At 46.9% G+C, this 22,697-nt stretch overlaps 1 protein-coding gene across 6 annotated transcripts in view; it reads left to right on the top strand.

The window, feature by feature from the left end:
- The window catches only part of LOC118510262 (DNA N6-methyl adenine demethylase), a 151,264-nt gene that overhangs the window by 16,872 nt on the left and 111,695 nt on the right, over positions 1 to 22,697 (top strand). For 4 of the 6 annotated variants that reach the window (XM_036051852.1, XM_036051849.1, XM_036051848.1 and 1 more), the window contains exons 3-5: positions 23 to 163; positions 19,243 to 19,377; positions 21,020 to 21,097. In XM_036051852.1, coding sequence (XP_035907745.1) covers positions 23 to 163; positions 19,243 to 19,377; positions 21,020 to 21,097 — 354 coding nt within the window. The remainder of the gene's footprint in view (positions 1 to 22; positions 164 to 19,242; positions 19,378 to 21,019; positions 21,098 to 22,697) is intronic. The other 2 variants (XM_036051851.1, XM_036051850.1) reach the window with 1 other exon arrangement.

Raw genomic sequence — 22,697 nt, 5'->3', positions numbered from 1 at the left:
ATTCATCTATCCGCCTTTGCAGACGAAAAAGAAGCGCAAGCGCTGCGGTGAGTGTGTGGGTTGCTCGCGCAAGGACAATTGTGGCGACTGCGCACCGTGCCGCAACGACAAGAGCCACCAGATCTGCAAGACCCGACGCTGCGAGAAGCTGACGGAGAAGAAGGTAAGCTTTGAAAGTTATCCTGTTGGACAGTGTTTCTTGGTGGAAGAGAGGAGGATTGGTTCGCTGTTTTACTTTTTTTTTGGTATTATGTTGGAGAGAAGTTTTTGTTTGGAGGAATTTAGACATTTGGACCCAGCGTTGGCTAAAGGTTAAGGAACCCATTAGTTCAGTGGGCGGTAACCGAACGTCATGCGATGTGTGTTAATGAATGGCAATGGGAAGATAAAATCTGTCGCTGGAATTATGTAGCGAGTTTTGGGCCACTTTCAATTGCTGCTGCTGCTACCGAAACCAGCTGCCAACACGAACAGGGCATAAAATAACGGCCTCAAGTGAAGCCTCTTCCGATGGAGAAGATGATTATCGTGGACCCACAATTAACGCATGTTGTTTGAGGCTTTGCAACTGTCAGCGCCGGGAATGGGACATGGCACTAATAAATCCGTTGGTGGCGTTGGCTGTCAAGACAAGTTGCACATGTTTGGGGCACGGACGCGGACTGTTGGAGCACGTTGTCGAGATAAGGGCGCATTGTTGTTTGCTTTCTTACACCGGTGCCAGCCAGGAAAGGTGCGTCGATCAAGTAGGCGCAAGGATCGCACGGAACCGTACTGATCCTCTCTATATTTAGGACTCCACCTCGGTGGCATATGCTGTGAAGGTTGGGGTCTAGCAGGGGGTTTTAGCAAACAAACACCACGCTATCAGTGCAGATGTGTGTACAGCGCGGCGTTTGGGTACATACGTATTTTTATTGATTTTTCGATCCGAATTGAGTTCATGGACAGTTCAGTGGTCGCTGTCGTATATCGGGTGGTGCGGGTGGTAGCCCAGACACACATGGCTGATAACTACTGCCACCCGTGCTGGGTGCAGCTTGCGAAGCTGGTTCCCACCGCATGGAGACAGCTTACCCGTATGATCCTGGAGGGAAATAAGCAAACCAGGCAGATGGCTGGAACCGTTTGTAAACGAACGAATCCGTTAGTGTGCTGCTTGTGTGACCACATTTGGGAAATCGGGAGTGTCTTGAGGAGTTGGTCGGAGAGTGCTGGTGCAGCAGTATGGGGAACCAACAGGAAGCGATCGTAATAAACCCAACGCACGGCGTTAGTTCCGGTGCTTGAGATGTGCGTAGCTAATGAGGAAGCTGGCTGAGAGGAGCGCACAAAACGCGGGAAATAAAAATCAATTTTCACGCTTCATCTGTTGCTTGCTTCCGATTGGGAAGGATCCTCTTTGCCCTACGCCATAAGGAATCCTTAAGGAGCATTGCTCGCGTTCCCCATTTTGCAGGTATTACAAAGTATTCCCTACCAAACGGCACTCACCACCGCCCAGTCAGCTGCTAATTAAGGGGAGACGCATTGACCTACATCCCTGAAATATGGCCTCGTAAACGTAAAACCGATCGGGTCTAAAAACTGTAAGAATCAGATAAAAACGCACTGCCGGAGACATCCAAGACACAAATTTTTGTCGTCCAGCTGGTGGCGTCTGTTGATCTGCTGTATCAGCCTTTTGCCCCTTCCGGCTCGCAAATTGCACACCCAACGGTTGCGGCGCAGGTGTGTGTATTCGTGGTTCGCATGTACACACCGCGTCAGCTGTTTGTGTGTACCGGGCCGGGCACGCACGTATTGACAGTTTCATTGCTTCCGTTCCCCAGGAATGGGAAGCCTTCCTAGTGGGTTTGTTTTGCGGTCGTTCCTTCATTGTTTTTTGGAAAGACGAGCGGGACATTTTTTTGTTGCTGTTGCGAAATGTGCAATATCGGGTTGTTGTTGCTTGTTTTAGATGTGGTTATGTTGCAAACGGCGGTGGTGTAAGATGACACTTCCGTTCGGTTTCCAGTTACAGGGTCGAAGAAGAAGAAGAGCCACTACGCCACTGAGAGAGAGAGAGAGAGAGAGAGAGAGAGAGAGAGAGAGAGAGTGCAATCGCTGTGGACGATTCAATCTTTGACCCGTTCGAGGGGAAACCCTTACGAGAACTCGAGTGCAATTAGCCTTAATGAAACGGATTAACTCAATTGCTTACGACAGGCGGGTAAAGTCCTAAGTCACACGGAAGTACTCACACAAAATATGACTCACACGTAGGTTCTCCAGCTCAAAAATTTTCTTAACGAATCCTGGTAACATTATCCTTTTCATCACCTTGATCGGCGATATCAAAACATTAAAAATGCTGTCCTCAAGGAAGCACCTCCAAGGATGCGGCTTCTGTCCTGTCGACGCATTGCGGTTCTTCGTATCACGTTTCGCTGTGTCCTTTTCCCTTTTTCAGGGACCCCTGCCACAGGGGCGTTTGCGTGCGTGCGCATATGGTTGTTGGTTGCTAATTTCGTTCTCTAAGGGCTTGCTAAAAGAACTGATCGTCAGTTCCCGATAATGGTTTGGTCTAAGTCTGCTCCAGCGTTTCCACTCACTCGGTGAGAGGAAGAAAATGATGCAAATTAATTTACTCCGAAAAAAACCAGTTCTCGGACAGGGTTTTAACACTATCTGAAGTCGGATTAGCCGACCCCGGAGCTTGGCAGGGTGAGTGGTGGAAAAATGGTTTCCCAGCCATGATCGGGAAGGTGGTGGAAAGGGGAAAGGGAAGGAATTGGATCATAAATTAACATAATAACAGTACGGACACGGAACTCGTACGATTGCCGGTGTGTGTGTGTGTGTGTAAGAATTGCGTCCTTGTTTTGTGTGGCTCGGCTCGGGAAGTACACAAGTCCCAACGGTATTATTTTTCTCTTTCGAGTTCCATGTCGTCGGTCGTTTCCTTACCGAAAAACCGTCCATTCGAAAGGACCATATGTCACGTCTGTCACACGGGGAATTTTTGTGTGTGTGTCTGTGTAAGCAAGGATATCGGTGTCGGGTTTGCTGCTCGCTCTCGTCGAACATGGAGCAGCGCAGCTCGGTTTCGCGTGCTGACCACGGTTCGCCACGGCCCAATGCATGATGCCAGCTCGGTCTGAAAATGATGACGGTGATTGGCAATGATTACAATGCTGGAGGTTATAAATAAAGAGGACACAATTGCGCGGAACACGGCGGCGATGTGTCCATCTCGCTCTTCTGACCACCGCTCAGCGAGTAAACGGCGGTGGGTTGGGCGCAATTTACAAATCTAGCCTGATTAAAGTGTTTGTCGTTTTTCGTTTTAAATTCAATTGATGCATCGCACATCGGTTGCTGTGTGAGTGTGAGGCGAGCGAGCCAGGTTTCGGTGTGCATTAAAAGGCGCGAACGCCCGTAGAATGTTGCGTTTGGTTTGGCTTCGTGCGCGGTGAAGCATAAAACCAACGTCTTCTAGCAGGCAGCAACATCTGTCGGAACGCGCTGTCGGGTCAAAGGCTTGCTATTTGCATGCACAGCCCGTCGACTCCGCCGTTGATCGCGATAATTGCGCCCGCTTTATTGCACAAACCAGGTGTTCGGCTGGTGGAATTGCTGTAGCTCTTGGGACGCTTCATTGCGTTAGGGAGAAGCAAGCGTAAGAATTGCAATTGCAGGCCTTAATCCACACCTTCCATTAGTATCGGTGGGGTTAATCGAGAAGGGAATTTACTTTCCCAAAATCCAGATCATGATCGCGGATTAATCCCTCAGGGCAGAAATTCGAAGTTGCAGCTTGCATGCACTCATCGGGATACTCCGAAGACCTTTTGGAGGAACTCGAATGGTCTCGATTTGTAATCGAATCCTTTTAAAGCATTAGGATTTAGGAAGGTACACCGTTCGAAGATCACATCCTTGTCAAAAGGATGTCAAAACGAACGGGAATAAATTGATCGTGCTTTGCCAAAAGTAATTCCTCGACCATGTCCAACCTCGTCCAGCTCGTCCCATTCCTTCGAAACAATGCATTTTATTTTTCGCTTTTCCCTTTTTCCGAACGCCATCTGATCAACTTTCCGTGCACCCAGCTCCGTTCCTCCTTTCAGGTTCAATTTATTATACGCGCGCGTCCTTTCGGTTGTTCCTTCAATTTACCGCCATGCATTCATGTGTGTGTGTGTATTCGCTTGTCCGGGACATTTATTCGATTTTTCATTAAACTATTCCCATCCTGTTCGTTCCTCCGCCGCCAATCTTCTCAATGGCTCAGTTTTTCCTTTTCCTACAAACGCAGCAGCGACATAATGTGTGTGTGCATTAGTTTCATTCCGTTTTTCCGTTGTTCCGTCCGCTGTTGCTTGTTTGCTTCTTCCTCTGGCTCGCTTCTCACCACCGTTTTTGCCCTTTGTTTTCCGCCGGTCCTCAGCATCTTTCCCCTTCCTTTTCGGTTAGTTTCCCGCCAGCTCAGGCGGCGGTTGTCAGTTTTCGTTGCACATCTGTCGGTTTTGGGTTGGGTTCCGGATCGGATCGCCCGTTGATCGGCATTTAGATGTGTGCGTTTCCCTTCCCTTCATTGGCCTTTATGCTCGCTTGCTCTCGCTCACGCTAATGGAAGCTCCTGTTAGTTATCCTTACCAGCCATCCAGTCAGCCACAGTTGGTTCGGTTCACTCGATCCCCTTCAGGGTTTATCGCTTCGATTTCATTGCTTCGGTGCTGCTATTATTTTTATTACAATTTCCATTATTTCCACACATCATTCTTCTTCTTTTCGGTTGAGCGTGTGTTTCTCTGCTTCACCACATGTTCCGCATTTTCCGTAGTTTTTTTTTCTTCTATGTGCTGCTGTACTTTTAGAATAGATCCAGATCCTACATGAGCCGGGCATATCCTGTGTGGCTGTGTGGATGTTTCTTCAGGCTGTGTGTATTGTTTTCCCACCGTATGCCCTAACTGCACCAGGATGCAATTTCAAAGCTCAATGCACTCACGCTCTTTCTCAGACGTGGCAAAAGAAGGATGCCTCACGCTTCGTATATGATTGTCTTCCGCCAAAAAGGATGACGAGCCGTTTGTGTTTAAATATCCAGGCCGGGGTTTTTGAGGAGCTGACAAGCTTTGACTTTCGTTCCTGTTCGTCGTTTTTTGCTTCTTGATTTTGAGTTTGAGGAGGAAGAAGTGCTTCTGGATTCCGTTGGAGTTGTTTTTTTGCTTCTTCCAAACTCGTGACCTCCTCACGGTCTGGCCTCGGAGCGTAAAGTTTAATGACACCGGCTGCTCGATGCATGGGAAAGTAAACAGAACAGCAACGGAAAACTGGACGCTTTATTTTGTTGGTGTTGTTTTTGGTCTTAAATCAGACCGATTTTCGGGATAGCATGCAGCAGGCAAACGCAACGCACGCCCGGATGCAGGATGTTACGCATAGGATGTTACGGTGAATGAAAAGCTGCACGGTACTGCCTCGATCGCGGTGATAAGTGAAGTGAAACGAAATCCGCTCTCAAATGCATCTGAATGATGGAAGAAAGAAAAAAAGGAAAAAGTGAATGAAACATAAAAAGAAAATGAGAAGAATGCAATAGTGATAAGGAAAACAGAAAAAAAAGTGAAAGAATGTGAAACCAATACTAACAGAAAAAAGAAACTAAACCAAACTCACCCAAAAACACTAAAAAATCAACTAAAACCCCGTGTGCCTACTAATAGACCACTAATAGACTACTAAAACCAATAAAACAATACTAAATCATAGCATTTAAGGGAAGAAAATGACTGACCAAACTCATCCAACACTAACTACATTAATACACTGATCTACTTACCGAACTAATGCCTGTGTGTGTGTGTGTGTGTGTGCGTGCGTGTGTGTTACTAACGGACACTTAACCCCCTGTTTTGCTAACAGACTAACTAGTGTGCGAATGAAAATCAATCGAAAAATCAGCGACAAGAAATTATTACAATTAATTAGAAGAACAAAAGTGAAACGAATGCCGTTCATCCTTGCATACTAGGCCGTTGCAGTTGCTTTCTGCGTTGCGTTATCCTATCCTTTGCTTGTGCTTGGGCACTTCAGTGCCAGGGAATGTACTGTCATCTCATACATTATGGATGAAATACAGTTGTTGTTTCAATCTCCAATCCAAGGCTCCAAGGTTTGAATTATCATCCCGGGTTATCCCGGATGCATCCCGGACCGGTTAAGTTCGGTGTCACTCCAGCAAAACAGCACCACACAATCCAACTCCGCAATAGGAGCTTCGTTTTTTCGTCAACCTCGCGCTCACTAATCGTTGAAAATGGCAAATTTGCTTCCATTAATAAATTTATGCCAGCTCCTCCCGTGCTTTTGCCCACCCGGGTGTATTGCAGTCTCTCCGTGTGAAGGTGGATGTTTGCATTTAACATCCCCCCCCCCGCTTCTCCTCCCTCCTCAGGGTGTCCTCCCCTCACCGAAAGCGTTGTGGTGCATCGGTGCATTTGTGCCAATGCATTAGCTGGGGCGTCGCGCGATTGGTGTTCATATAATTACCCATTTTCGAATGCAGCCTTCTGCAGCACGATGATGATGATGATGATGGCGCTCCGATCGAGGTCCAAGGGGGGGAAAGGACAACAGGATTCCGGCTTGTTTCCCTGTTGTTGTTGGTTTTGTTGCAACCTTCTTTTTTTTCGGGCGGATGGTAGTTGTTGTTGTGAGTTCCGAAAATTTATTTGATTCGCGAGTAAATGCATTCAACGATGCAAAACCCCGCTGATGGTTGGTTGGTTGGTTGGTGGCCCACCGTTTGCATAGCATTAATTGAGCGAGCGAAAAACATTGGGAGCCCTAAAAATGGAGACGGAATGGTGGAATGAGGGGAGCCAACGAATCGATAAATTTCGTGCACTGCTCTACCTGCTTTCACGGCCTTTTCCGCCCCTCTTTCTCCCAACCGAAACCTGTGCGTGCGTATGCTCTCTCTGTGCTTGCGGTTCGATGCGTTCGTTGCGCATAATCGCACATCAATGGCTGTGTGCAATGGCTGGAGTTTTCGGCATGGGTGAGGAACTTCACCAAAAAGGACCTCCCTCGCGCACACGGGTGGAGGCGGCGGCGGCGGCCGGTGTTTGATGATCGCGAAATCATTTTCCGGGCTCCCGGGACTCCCGGAAGCCCACGGCCCTCGAACCGGGAAATGGTGCTTGCCCACCTGGCCGGGTGGAGGTGGTTGGGGAGAGATGCTCACGCTTTTTTTCTGTTTTGAATTTAATTCGGGGGTTTTGTTTCTGGTTCCGTGCCCCCGTGTGTGTGTGGATCGAGTGCAAATTTTGAATTCATTTCCGCTCGCCTGTCCACACCGGATCTTCCTCGCTTGCTGCTCGGTGTGTGTTTGTCTGAAGTTGCACCGCACGTAGCTCTCTCTGTGCGTGTGTGTGGATTGCGATCGAATTCCGGTTCCACCGCTGTTATGCATATGCATCGCACTGGTGAAATATTTAATTCTATCGAATTTCATTATTTTATAATAAAATATAAATTTTCCTGCGTGTGAGTGTGTGTGTGCCGGTCGACCTTTTCCAACCGGCCGATGCAGATGCACGTGTGTTTGGATATATTTTTTGGGGCAATGCACACCGGAATGAAAATGGAAAGTAAAATTGGAAAAACACTTCACACGAGTGGAAGCTGGCTTCAGTGTGCTGCACACGGCTTGAATCCCATTTTTTTCGTATGACAACACACGCACACGAAGGAAGAGAGATATGGTTGAAATGCAATTCTGGGATTGCGGGAAAATTCGACAAAACGTACCCAATTTCGCAACAACACTGCACACATGCACGCTCGCAATCGAATTGATGAAATCGCGAAACAACATCGAGCATCGGGCGGGACTGGTTGGGGACGCGGGATGGGTGTTTTTATTTACGTACGAACTGTTATTGTTTTTTCTAGGGTGGTTTTTCTACTCCTGTTTTATTTTCTGAGCGGGGAAACATTTAAGATATTCTATTCTATATTAAAATTGTAATATAATCCAACAGTAAGGAAAATTCTCGCTTTATCCACTCATGCACGCATTTCACCCTTGAAGGATGTGCTTAAGATGCATCACAAGTGCGCTTTTATTTGAATGGAAAAGGAACTCGAAATGAGATAAAAACAAAGAGCCTGCACGCACCGCCGAAGATGAAGATTTTGCGTTCCGCTTGTATGTGTGTGTGCGTAGTGCGTCGGGGGCGAAATCTCCAGATTTTTATGGAGAGATCACCTCCCCCCCATTTTATGCACGAAAGTGCATTCGTGTGCAAATGTGTGTCGAGTGCGTTCATCCCCCTTTTGTTCCTTGTTTTATTTTATATTTTATGCGTGCGTGGATAAGACTTTTCCCAAGAAATAAAATATCGCTCAGTGCATGGCAAACAGTTAGTGATCTGTGTGTTAAGAAGCTTTTTTTACATGCCTGCCCAGGGTTGGAATATTTTGGTGGCGAAAGGACAAGAAATCCCTTTTCCCTTTTTAAACTCCCGTTAAGAATTTACCCAACCTGAGCCACCAGAAAATAAGGGGGAAAATGGACAAAGTCTTGTTTACCTTACCCAGATGCAGTGGCCGACAATTGACGCCCGGGAACCGGCGAGGCAAAAACAATGCTGCACTGGAATGCATAAAAAAAAACACCACCCATTGAAGGGACACTTGTCCAAAAATAAAAAGGGGTAAAAAAGGGGAAAACCCATTTTCCACCGGTGGTGTTACACATCCAGCGGGGCGATTCAATTGCACGGGCTGATATTTTCATCGGGGACATATTTTTTGAGAAGGATTAAAAATTAGGTCAAAAAGCTGGGGATCTCTCGCCGCTTCTTATCGGTGTAAACAAAGGGGGAATGAAATTCCGATGGGACAAAGAAGCAAAGAAAAAAAGGAACTAGGGGTAGGAACCTAGTGCTTGGTTTGCTAATTGGCAGGGAAACGAGTTTTCCAACCCCGGGACCAATGGCGTTACACACTTAAGCGAGCGTATCTGGGCTTAATTTATCTGCCGGTTGGATAAGGAATCTTTTACCCCGAGAAGGAAGATACGGCTCCTTCGGTTATCGCTTAACCGTTGGAGCCTTGAAATGGAGCCTACCATTCTAGGCTTCGTGAGAGGGAAAATCCATGTGGCACAAAAGGAATATTGCAAGCAGCGTCTTCTTCTTTGATGAGCAACTGCATCCGGCGTTTCTTCTGCCCGTGTCTTATCTACCGAGGGAGGGCAAATATTTGCATTGCTTTGTGTGTGTGTGTGTGATGCTTTGTGTACACGCACGCACATTGGATCGCCATGGAAAAATGCATACAAAAGATGCGGATATGATGCACGGCTCGTCATATGAATGGAAGCTGAAGCTGGATTAGGGTGGAGAAGGGGTTTTACCCCCCCCCCCCCTCCCGCTTTTCTTTCGAACGATAAGATGAGTATCGACTGGGGAGAATGAACCTTTATTAATACCTGGTTGCCTCTGAAAGCGATGTGCGTATCTGTTCGGTTGAATTGCTGGATCAGCAGCTTCCAGCGATTGAGGTGATATATTTAGTTGGATAATTTAATATAAAACGAACTGTCTCGGTTTATGCAATTTTATCTGCAAGTGAATATTTAATGAGTTGAATTCGGAGAAAAAAGGTGCTCGTCGTGTGGGAATCGGTGCACATGTGTCAGCTAGTTCGCTCGGTAATCGAATAGTGCGACGGGCAAGGGGACACCACACCACCCGAGAGGATGGCACATTTGCTATTTAATTCCACATTTGGAAGGTTGTGGTTTCCAGTGGCTGTAACGATCAATTATCGGTGACCCTCAAAACGGACAATCAATACTTCGTTCGTTCGGGTAGCCCAGTGTTGTCATCGTCGGTCATGCGAATGCATCCAATTTTGGCGTTCCGATCTCTGAGTCTGGCTAATGACATTTTGGGCAGCTCTCGAGCGTTTCGGTTGGCTTAGCCGAAATTTAATGCACTTTTCGCACATCTGCGTGTGTGTGTGTGGTGTGTGCGAAGGGTCGAAGGTCTCATTAATCACATGTTTTTGGGCAGAATTAAATGACAGCTGAATAATTTACGTCTCTCGGTGGAAGCGTGTGCTAATCAATCGGGAACTTGATAAGCATCAACTTTGCTGCCTGTTTACCCATTATGTATAAGGAATTGTGATTGAGAGTAGGCATGAATTTCTATTTTACATCTCACCACGCATCTCCTCATCAGGATCTTCTCGTTGTGCATTGTTTGCAGTCAACGCTTCTTTTTTTTAGTTCGGCTTGTTACACGAGAAAGCGCGCGATTCCAATTTCGAGCTCACAGAAATAAACAATCCTCGCTCACCCACAGACACCCATAGCGTACCACGTGATTGTATCATATTTTGCTTTGGTTTATCTTTTTCCCTGTGCCTCTCTCTCTCTGTATGCAATGTCGCACACGCGGGGCCTTTTTTTCTTTTTTTCCTGCGCGCCTACTTCTCGGTAGGCCCGGCCACAGCAGACCTACACAACAAATGAGAAGCAACTTTTCTCGTTTCACGCTCACGTGAGCAAAGTCATTATGGGGTCGAAATTTATGACACCTTTCGCGCGCTGGTTTTGTCCTGCGACACCGGTGACTGCCTGGAATTTTCGGGCCCCCCAAGTGCGTGTGTGTTTACGCGTCTGTGCAAGGACGAACGGTAGAACGCTTGGCTAATAATAGTAGCGCCGAAGAGATGATACCAACGTATCATGCTAGTAAGCAGAAAAGAGGACGGCAAAAAAAAGGCTCTCTAATAAGACACACGGAGCGAAGTGAATGGTAAAAAAGCAAACGCATAAGAAGAAGAACATCTAGCCAGAAACCTATAACTAACGCAATACCACCCGCCTGGAATGGAGCGAGGTTCCCATAGACTTCTAGACAAGCTGCAAGTAGCAACGCTTACCAGTCTCTTTTGCAAATGGAATTTAAAAATGGCATGAAGAAGAAAAAACCAGAGGAGAATGAAATTGAACAGCAACAAAAAAAAAAAACTCTCATGCACAAACCAATACAAAGCGAAAGCGTGGTGGAGTGGACGGGGTTGGGCACGGAAGACGGAAGGTGGAAAAATACGACCAAAACGGCTGTAATTTAATCTAACCTTTAGAATATTTAATTACGAATTTATTCGCGTTTTATAATTAGATTTCCCTTTTTCCCCCCCTTATCACCTATGCCTGGAGTCGGGTGGTCTGGTTGACGGTTTGGGGTTGTCGTCGGGAGGGAGTCCAGGTGGCAGTAACGCCGACCGGTTAGTGTCCGACCGGGAAATTGAAATTTTCTTACATCGCATAAAATATGCAATTGAATGAATGAGAAGCGCATTCGGGGTTTGTGGTTGTGGACGTGTTTGATGTTGATTTAAAAATGCAAAACATTCATCTGGACTGATTGTGATGTTGACTAAATGGACACTTTAGAAAATTTTATTACAACTGATGCTATAGTGGTGTCTATCAAAAACCTGCTCGCTTTGTCCGGACACAATTAAATGCCTTCATCATAAAAGTCATTCCCGAATTGTCAAAAGTTTGGTAGTTGCGGAAGTAGATGCGGACAGACTTGACCACCCCCCACCCCCCTTCAAATCGGACGAACATTTCACATTCACAACGATGACAGTTTTCTTTTTCTGCTGATGTTGTGCCACCGCGCCAAGATGCTTCCGTCCGCCAACGCTTAGGACAATGGCTCAGACGCATTTCCGCTTGTGTTGCAGGAATTTTGTTTCCTTATTCATCCAAAACCTCGGAGTCTCGCACCGACTCCGTTTTCCGGCAGTTGGACAGAGGGGCGAAGAAAAAAAGGAGTTTCTTCTATTCCTTGCATCTAACTTTGTAACTTCCTTTCTAGGGATGACTGGGAAACGGGGAGGGAAAGAAACCGAGGAGGACATTCTTTATGGTGGACTTTTTGTTGTTGCTGTTGTTGTATTGTGGCAGTCCTGTCCCGGTACGTGAGCCAGGTTTTGGCAAAAGTTTTCCACCTCTGTGCTCGTATTTTTTCGCTTTCTGTGAGCACCTTTTTATTCCAGCAAGCGTGCGGCTGTCTGTTCCGGTGTTGTTTTTTTTTTCGGCTACACAACTGTAATCCTATTTCTTTGCCTGCTTTCGCACACACACTCAGAGAGAGGCAAGCAAAGAATTTCAGTAACTTTACGTGCCGTGCTGAAGAATTGTCCGCCCAACTGCCGCCTCCGATTTTCTTACGGGAGGTTTTTTTTTGCTCTCTATGGTGTTTTGTTTTTCAGAATTCTTTGGAATAATTCTGTCCGCCCCGGTGAAAAAAACCCTCGGTTTTCCTATGGAGTGATTGTTCACCGGGCACGGGAGCTAGCAGGAAGTAGCTGTGGGATAGTTAGTGGCAGTGGAATATAAAAAAAAAGTTTTAAGCCTGTCGAATTTATGACGTTTGACTTTGGACACCGTTCGGGGTTTTTGGGCGATCTCACGCGAATCGCCGTTGTACGTCCGGTTTTGTTTTTTTTTTTTGAGAACTCTTTGAGGTGTACTTGAAAAAAAAGGATGGAAGCTGAATGTCAACTGTAGGACATCTGGCAGGTTGGGATGAGTTCGGGAACGACGGGCAAAAACAAACATGCTGGAATTTATTTCCTATAAGTATTCATAAGGGATGAAAAGACACTGTCAACGTAAAGTGTTTCCTTTAGCTAATGAAAATGTTTTAATGAAAATTTATTCCATTTATAAGTCAAAAGCAGTAAGAACTCTTCATTGAAATAGGAAAAAAGGTTTTTCCTCCCTAAACGCAACGGAATCAAAACATAACTAACCTTCACCAACAAACCAAAATTCATTCGTTTGCCCCAGATTTTCCTTTCGAACCCCTCGAGAAAGGAGCTCATCCCACTTCCAGCTCGTTGTTACTTTTGCGTTTGTGTTTTGCTTTAAATTTTAATCGCGTGTTGAAAAACTTTCTCCCCTGCATTCGTCTTTGTCCGCCAGAAAGGGGGTTTAGATTTTCCACCTCGTTTTGATAAGAAATTGGAAAGGGTTTTTAATGGGTGTAATGAAAACAGGCGTTTACTTTTCACCAGCTATTTGTGGTAGATAATAAACAAGGGTGATGATTTCTATCTGTTGCTCACATTTTTGCTTACAAATGAAAATGATCCTCTAATTAAAATGTTAAGCACCGAAAATGACACGCTTGAAAAGTCGATGGAGGCGCCCAGTAAGTGATAAGAAATTGTCATCTTACATTTTCCACATACAATGAGGGAGAATATTATTTTTATAATTTAAGCTGGTATAAATGACAGATTTTACTGCTACCCACCATTTGGTGTCTTGAGAACTCGTTGATGTCTTTCGAGCAGACCAATCATCCTCCGGTAAGACATAACCGCACATCATCTCTTAACCCGTCAGCACAAATCTCACCCTTTCCGTTTACTAACTATCAGCGATACTAGTAGTAGTAGTGGCAGTAGTAGAACCTCCCACTTTTTCCTTGTCAAGTACCGACAACATTCCTGCGAGCCACCAATAGTCGCACTAGCTGGAGGTCGCCCCCGGCTCTCACCGAATGACCTCAAGACCTTCGGGGGTAAGAGCGGGACCGAATGGGGGATGCTTTGAAGTGCATAATGCAACGCAGCGTTTGCATCGTGCAAGTGCATACGGCTCCACCCATCTAAGCTGAACCGCGAAAAGAAAGCAGTGCGTAAGAAATTAATCATAATCGCGCACGCACTGCTCCTTTGCATCCTTATTTCCAGGCAGAAAACACACACGCACACACGTGCGTACGGCTGGATGCAGCAACAAGAGCAGGAAAATATCAACCCACCCCCACGGGAGCGTTGGGGGAGTTAATGAGACACGCTTAACCAAGCGGAAGTTAATGCTTTTGTTTCATAAAACGCATACTTACGCTCTTCCTTGCGAGCGCTCACTCGCGCGCTCTCTCGCTCTCTCGCTCTTGTGAGCCTTTCTCTTTTCTCTCTCTCTCCCTCTCACTCCATCACGCTGGATGGATGGAACGATGTCGAGGACGCGTATTATCCAAGGACGATTCATCTCGTGCGCTATAAAGCGCCCCTTCGCGTAAGGCTACGTTCTCGTAGCCCGGTGGAGCTGACGAAACCAAACAAAAAAGAAGTGGAAAAAAGGGATCCCCAACCGTACGGGGACCTACCCCAACACGATGCTTGTTGAACCGGGTCAGAAGTTGGAGCGCTTTCACCAACAACAACCCTGCCCCAAACCATCATCCTCCCCTTTCCATTTAAAAGGGCAGGGATGCTTTTTGTTTTGTGTGTGTGCTTTTCGCTCTCTTTCTCTCGCTCGCTCACGGTGAATTTCAAACAGCCCACGTTATGGGGGGAAAGCAGAGAGTGTGGGGGGATGTTTTTCCTCTTTTGGATCCTTTGATAGCGTTATTGCGTATACGCGAAAAGAAGCGAGCGAAGATTATTTGTTTGTTTGTTGGTGCGCCTTTTCCCTTCGATCGCCCGAGTCGGTTTGAAGCGCCCAAAAGTACAGCGCCCGAGCAAATATAAGCCCATACACACAGTCAGGCTTGTTTTCTTGCACATTTGTCCGGGCACCTCGTTAATGGCGTGTGGGGTTTTGAAAATGCACGAGAGTTCAAAGAACCTTCCTGCTCTAATTAATCATAATTTCCCCAGCCTAGGCGCTCAACCCACAGGCTCGTTTTTCGAATGCATAACTGCGTAAATAGTCCCTGTTGGAAGGAAGGGACTCGCTTCAGTCTCCCTTTCCTCTTCTTCTGATGCTTCTAAGTGGGCTTTTCCACCGCATCGAATCGAAACCAGTGGGGAGGGGGAAGCCTGATAATGTGGTTAGCCTTCGTACAAGAAGTCACCCCTTTCATTTTAACGAATTGCCACCGAGAGCGCCTTCAAGCGGCCTGCCGAACGGATAACATCGATCGACAGATGCATTAAGGATGCGGTTATGCACCTCCAGGGTCGTTAGCCCTTTTCCTGGGATCCTGATAGCTCACCGTAAGATAATGACCAGGTCGGCTGCTGGTGGTGGTGGCGAAAGAAGGCAAATAAATGAAAGCAATCAGGGTGAGAAAGGCGGGGAGAGTTGGATAGGGGAAAAGGGTGTTACGCATAGCCATCTCCTCGGCAGCAGGTTAATGCATCGCCGTGTTAAGTTTTTTAATGCATCGCTGAGATGAATATTGCACTCACTGGCTGCTGCTGCTGCTGCTGCTGCTTCTTCTTCGGTCGCTTAATGAAAGGTGTGCATGCACACACACACACACACAACCGGGCCGGGGCCGAAGAAAACACACACCACCCACCCAGCAGCATTCCCATTGATCTTGAGAAGACAGATGAAAGAAGAGGGTTAATGGTAGGTGAAAAAAAAAAAACAACTGCCGCACGGTAAAAGGATGTCCCCACGAGATGCGGAAACTCGAGTGGAAAATGCATTAAAAGGACTCAATCAACAGCGTTCGATGCGTGCGCGCCATTTCGCTTCCTTCCAAGGGGTTTTGCGTGCGCTGCCAAGGGTCAAGAACCTCTAGCTATGGGGGATGTGTGGGACAGGCGATGATCGTGGGGATGACGGGAAGGGAAAGAAGTGAAATGCACCGAGAAATGCAATTAACGCAACGCAAATGCAATTCCTTGATGCTGTTGCTGCTGCTGCTGCTGATTACGACGCTGCAGTACAGATTGAAAGGAAAATAAGGAAAAGTGGGAAGAAAAACTGCACTTCGTTTTTCCTTCCAGTGCGCCGTTTACAGCGCTAATGCTGCTGCAACACAGCATTTAACTAGCGTGTGCGTGTTGGCTTCCATTTTAAAGCATTTTCCTTCTGCTCGAATGCATCGACTGCGTTCGTTTTGTGGAAAAATTATCTGCCTGCCATCCACGCCTGCAGGAACTTATTTTTGGAACAGTTGGCGTTCCGCTTTCTGCTTCTTTCCTTCCTTTCCTGGGGTTTGTGACAATTTTTCACTTTGTCCACCGTTTGCATGGAAAAATGCGTACCCCCAGCAGAGTTCGGTGAAGGAAATCGTCAAATCGGGTGCGTGCTTTCCATCTGCGCCCTTGTGGGATTTCCCTGGTGCATCGTTTACACGCGGGCTGTGCCTGCTGGATGCTGCTGGATCGTCGACGTTCCAAGTTGAATGTCATCTATTTTCGGGACAGCGTGTCACAGCGTACGGAAAGGTGTTTGTTTTCGGTAAGCGCCCAGGATGTGTGGCGCGAAGACCCCCAGCAAAGTAGAAGGAAGTATTCCGGTCGCGTGAAATACGATGCACCGGGGGCGAAGCGAGCGAACGACCGGCTGTTTGTATTAAAATGCTCGACGGGTAATGAACTTTTTTTTCGCTTCCAATTTTCCAAGCCGAGTTTTTGGGGTACGAGATGTGACTCGAGGAGATAATTATTATCGGTACACAAGTACATCACGCTGCAGACCAAAAAGAGGCCTGAAAAATGTGCATCGTGTCGGGTGGTAATGTGAGTTGTCCCTTGTCTTGCCTTAAATGAGAACCTTTCACACGCTCTTACTGCATTTGTTTTGCTACTTTTCGGCTCTTAACCGAGAGTTAAACGGTTCATAATTAACACACTCCACCCTCCCCCATTATCTAAGGCTGTTTGCACAATTGAGCAATTATAATGGGGCGTTTTGCCACAAAAACAAAAAACTCTTTTGACTCCCTCCCGAGATGACTCTTTGATGAGGTGAGTTTTGCTTACCAAAAAAGGGGTTCATCCAAAGTTGTCCCAAAAAATCCCTCAAAAACAATTGACTTGAGCTGAGTAGCGTCACGGGAACGAGGGGCGTGAGTTCTTGTTTGCCGGTGACGTTAAGGGGACACAGTTTCAAGGACGTCTGGTTTAAGGTTTCCCCAAAAAACCCGACGGTAGGAAGTCCTCTCGCTTTATTGCACAATAGGAAAAAGTCGATGAAATCATCCATTAAATGGCACGTTGCCATATGTACCACACTGAGCCGAACAGTTCCATCCGTGGAGAGGGTCCCCTTAAACTCATTCTCTGTGGAAAGGAAAGCCGGTTAAGGAGCGTAGAATCCTTGAGGCCAATATCCGTTCGGCAGTGTAGCGGGCAAAATAAAGCGAATTGTAGCACGCACAAAAACGAACGCAGAGGGTCAGGTTGGCGAAATTTGCTTTGCCACCCTCCGGAAAAAAGGCATCGATGGACCGAAAAAAGGGCCAACGCATCGGCGTCAAAACACAGCTACGTGTCTGTTTGCGTGTTTCCGTGCTGAATCTATTCTAGGCGATGAAATTGGTATTGGTGTGGCAGTGTTATTACCTAGCCCGCGCCATGCGAACGGCAGCATCAGCGCCTCTAGCTGGTGTTGGTGTGACGCGCGCCGGAGTAAAAGATTAGGGAAATTAGAGACGCCTCCGGAAAATTCTAGTCCTCCGCAATGGGGTGGGGTGAAAATACAGTCTCACATTCGATTTTCGGGAGAAATGGACGAATGTCAAGGTCTCGCGTGCGCGCGTAACTCTCGTACGCGAAGGGACCGTTTGTGTTTTCCTTTCTACTGCGCCCGGAAGTAGACAAGACGCTGCTTACTAACCTTGGTCACTATGGTTACCGTCTCGGAGCCGGTGGACGAAAATTTGGAGGGAAAAGGCATAACAGTTTTTTTTTTGGTGTCGCAATAGCGCAGGGTGTGAGTTCTTTGACTGTGCCGGACGAATTTCGGGCCGGTGTCTTGGCAGGAAGTGGAGGTTTTTTTTTATCGTCGTCGTGGTTGATGTCGTCAACGTTGGGAGCCTTCTACTACAGACGGTTTTTGAGGGTATTAAGTGCTTTGCTTCGTGTCAGGATCACACAGACGCACAACAGCTTGTGACGAGCAGTCCCGCACGGGAAGGCTTACACAATGGAGTGCCGGATGTTGTTTTGGAAGTCATTTCTTACCACAACGAGCGATCTTCTTCCTGGAGGCTTTTACGATATTCAATTTGAGCGTTTCATTTAAAAGAAGGTCACTTTTTGGAAATTAATTATCGAGAATAATCAACCATGAAGAAGCAAATTTCATCCGTGCCTCAAACCATTCGCCTACCAAACCACACATGTACTTTTTGTGCTTCAATTTTCTTTTCTTCTCTTGTGCGCACGATGTCACGTGATGACAGACAAGAGTCCTGCAGGCCTTGGGTTGCGGAAAAGCAGGAAGAGGCAACAACACACATATCCTGTGGCGAGCGCCTGTGGTGGAAACTGTGGTTTGATGCTGGTGTTGACAAACTGCAGCCGTCATCATTGAGGCCTCGAACTCTCTCTCCCGCTCTCCTTCCCTCGCTATGCATCCGAGCTAGGATCGAGCGTTCCAAGTCTCTGGTGCGTTGGTGTTGTAAACCATTCTTCCAGCTACTTTTTTTCCATATGAATCCCATCTGCTTCTCCTAGAGCAGCAATTGAATTACGATCTTCCGCTCTCGTCGTGCGTGCGAAGGCAGAAGATGGAGGCAAAAAACGCGCGCACGCCACGAATGTGTGGTAGAAAGCCAAATGTAGGCGAACGTCCTGTCCTGAAGGTGGCATCATGATGGTGTTGTGTTTCCCTTTTTCCTTCTGCCATGTTCCATTTGGTGGTTGGAAATGCAGCTGTTGTTAAGGAATATGTTTGTGGTTGTGATAAGCAATGGAAACTACTGGACTGAGAAATGTGAAAATTTATCATCAGTTCAGGAATATTAATTGTATAAATTGTTGATAGTTTCTTACAAAACCTGGTCTAATTTATTTGAATTTAATATCTTAATTCCAAATGGATTTAGAAAAAAAAATCTCAAAAATCTACTGGCAAGCAACGAAATTCTTCTCACTTTAGTGAGTACAACTTCTTTTGTAGCATCCACATTTATAGCACAGTCCGCTGTTTCCATCAGCGCCACCTAGCGTACGATAGCGAAAGCTTTCACACAAAAGCTGCCGCCATCAGCCAACTTTCATTCTCGAAGCATTTTATGCTCTCCAGCTCAACGCAGCATAAAAGCATAAAAGCTCCCACATAGCATAAAAGTCGCCCTGGACATGTCCCCGCCACCTTAGCGTGGCGACATCTGACGCCATTCAGCGATAACTAAAAGCTTTCTGTTTTTTCTTCTTTTTTCTTTCTTCCTCTCCCATTTTTTGTGTGCCTTTTTCCGTCGATTGGCCGCCGGGATTGCTTCTCTCCCACAGATTCTGTACGGTCCGGATGGTCAGCTACTGAAGCCGGAATCCCGTCGGGGACGCGGCAAAGGCAGCAAATCGAAGGCAGCAGCAGCAGCGGCAGCGGCCGCAGCAGGAGCCACCAACGGAAGCGCTAATGGAGCGGTAAGTGTCCACGCGTGTGTGTATGTGTGTGTAGCGGTAGCATTGTGTGGCGTAAAGTATGTTGATAGTTGCGTTTAGAGTATACGACGACCGGTGACCGGGAGAGTCACCAGACGGAGTTGGTGTGTTCACTTAGCCCGGTGCGGCAATAGAAGCTGCAGAAGGTGTAATTTTATCGCGAGAGCATACCACTTGGGGCTGCTATATTTATTTAATTTCTAGGTTGGCAGTAGCGCGCTTAAGTATTGCTTTGTCGTTGGTGATGTGTATTATTTGGGTTTATTTTTATATAATTTCCCGTACCTTCGTTTTAGCTGTTGGTTGGTTTTGGCCCTCAATGTACGTTTAAAGGGGGAAAATTTATTAGTGACACCAGAATGTAAAATTGTAAAACGGTAGATATCGATTTGAAAATGCCTTCTCCATCCTACCCGGTAACGTTCGCATTCGGTTCGCGAAAAGAAAATAGGCACACAGAAAGTCTTTCCGATTCCCTTTGGCTTGACCGTGCGCGGCATCGGGCATGTCAACCGCCCCAACCGGAACCACATCCACCCGCTGTGGTGCTTAGTACGATACTTGTTCGTTTGATTGTGACCATGTTTTATGCAAAAGCTACATACTTATCTTCCCTTTTCGGTGCCTCCCATGTATTTCTTCTCCTCTTCGACAAAATAAAACCCCCGTCGGGAAAGACGGACCAAAGACACAACCCTCTCTCTCTCTCTCGCGGTCTCTCGAACACGTTCCACGGTTCCCTCACATGAGATAAGTTAAATTTATTTTGCATATAAATTAATCGCATTGCCGATCCATCCATTGAATCCTAGTTGTTTCTTTCCTCTACGAGATATTGGGAGCGAGAAAGAGAGGATGAAATAAAATAAGAAGGAAAAAGGCAACACGCGCAAAACCGAGGGCGAGTGAAAGTCTAGTTTATGTTTTCGCGTAGTAACGTCCCGATCACTTATTAGAGGATGAAGATAAGGAGCTTTTTTACTGTTTTTTTTTGGGGCTGTGTATGCTAAAGCTGGCGGAGCGCAGCGCATGGTAGGAACAGTTTCGAACGAACGTACGGAGCAAGTCGTTCGACAATTGCTCCGAAAGGAAGGAAGGAATGGCTAGCGGAATAGTGGCAGGACATAAACATGTCGCTCGAAATGTCGGTTGAAGATAAATTGATTGATTGGAACGGGCAGCGGCAATAGAAACGACATTAAATTATCCGGCTTAATTTGTGCTGGGAAATGACAATCAAATTTACATATTCTTCTGTGAATTCCGTGACCGATTTCCATGTTTTGTAGTGACAGTTCTTCTTGGTGTAGTTTATGCTATCTTATTTGTATTTAATTCAATAGAGTGCTTTTCCTTGCTTTTATGTATTTTTACCTTAAAAGTGTGTATCGCTAGATGAGTTCTAAGTTTCATTAGAGTTTTATGAGTTTACGACACCAGTAGAAGAATTTTAAATCTCAGCGACGCTGATCATGCTCATTAAACTCATTCTCCACACCTTGGTCTTCTCTCTCTCTCTCTTCTCTTTTTCTCTCTCTCTCCCTCTACAATAAAACCATAACTTCCGACACAATTTCCTTCAAAACTTTTCCACCTTCACAACGGTAAAACCGAACCGTTCTAGATCGTGTCGTACGATGCCAACGGACAGGCCGTCCGTGCTGATGGAAAGCGTGGCCGCGGACGGGGACGTGGTGGCGGGGTAAGCACAACACGCAATCTTACTTATTCTTTTGCTAGACCCTATGTAGACATCCGGTTAAAGTTAGACCCCCCCCCCCTTCCCCAACATTACTAGCGAGTTTGATTATCCTTATTCGCCGGTGGGTTCCCATACAGCCCAGTAAGGACGATTTGGCCTTGAGGTCTGCCGGATCTGCCTCAACATTCAGGTTCGGTTTCGGTGAATAGCGTATCGCGCGCTTAACGCGCCAAAAATCAACGACTTCTTCAGCCTCGGATCATATGATTCCGTCGACTGCTTCCGGCAGACTCGCCTTGAAGTGTGTGCGAGAAAGCACCAACACTCAGACGACAGTGTCTACCCACATCTACCCAAAATCTAAGTCAAAAAGTGCACGGCGCCCGTCGACAGCCACAAAACCTCAAGAGCATACCGATCGTCGTCGTGGCGGTGGTACGGTGAGCCGTCGGGAAAAAGCGGGGCCTGGCACGCGTAGTAGTCGTAGCAGCAGCAACCGCAGCAGGCAACGGCAACACAGTCGTAAACGTAATCGTTTCGTCGTAGCCTTTCACGCGCTCTCGGCCCTGTCCCACCAGCAATCCAATAGCAATCGTTCCCTCGTTCGGTTGGGATTTTGTAACTTTCCGCACAGCGGAGCCGTAAATGGTAGACGACGCCATCACCGTCATCATCATCGCCGTCTTCATCCTTGCAGCGCTTACTTTTATGACATTCTTTCCCAACGATTCCGGACTGTGGAACGATTCCTTTCTGCCCGCCAGACAAAACAAAACTCCCCGGCCGGATACCGGTATCCCTCTTTTTTGCACGTCCTTGTTGTCGTTTGCTGGAGAACTGTCTAGTAGTTACATGTGACAGACATCCCCGGGGAGGTGGGGTCAACGGCACACGGTCTGGTAGAAGGATCAGACCGGCAAGAAGTGAAGGCCTTGTCTACAACGTTGGATGCTACTTAAAACGCACATCAAGTGGTTGGGGTTTTAAATCGGGGAATCGGCGACGGGGACGATGCCCAGGATTACGGTTTGGCTGAGGCTTACCAGGCTTTTACTCCATGCGAGTGCACAGAAGCAAGTGCTGGGAGCTAAGTCCTGATGTTTGGTGCGTAATTGGAGCAAAGGAAAAGAACTCCAATCCCTTTATTTTAATACGTTCCTTGACAAAGAATGCAGAGCTTCTGAGAAATCGTTAACGTCCCTTTTCGACCTGGAACTAATACATCTACCAAGGAACTCCCTCAATCCTTCTGGGGGCTCGACGCATCCTTGGTAAAAGGATTCCATTCCAATTGCTAGACAGCTTTGCAAATATCCCCCCACGTTCTCCTTTCGCCTTTCAGTCTGAATCGCCCCGCATTGAGATTCCCGGTAGGAGTCGGGTTGCTATCTGTCAATAAACATATTTATAGCATTCGACGAGGGTCGTCGTCCTCGTCGTTCAAGATCATAAAACGGATCCTTTGGCCACGATTCATCCGTCCCACCCGGACTGTTCCCGGCCGGTCAGCTGATCGGGTTAAGGAATCACAGGGCTCTCCTTTCTCGCCCAGAAAGAGAAGTTATTTTTTATGGAACAGTCGATCCGTCCATGGGTCATG

The sequence above is a fragment of the Anopheles stephensi genome, chromosome 3 (assembly GCF_013141755.1).
Source record: "Anopheles stephensi strain Indian chromosome 3, UCI_ANSTEP_V1.0, whole genome shotgun sequence".
NCBI classification, from domain to species: Eukaryota; Metazoa; Arthropoda; class Insecta; order Diptera; family Culicidae; genus Anopheles; species Anopheles stephensi.
Note: the sequence above shows the minus strand (reverse complement) of the source record. Positions and strands in the feature narration are given on the sequence as shown.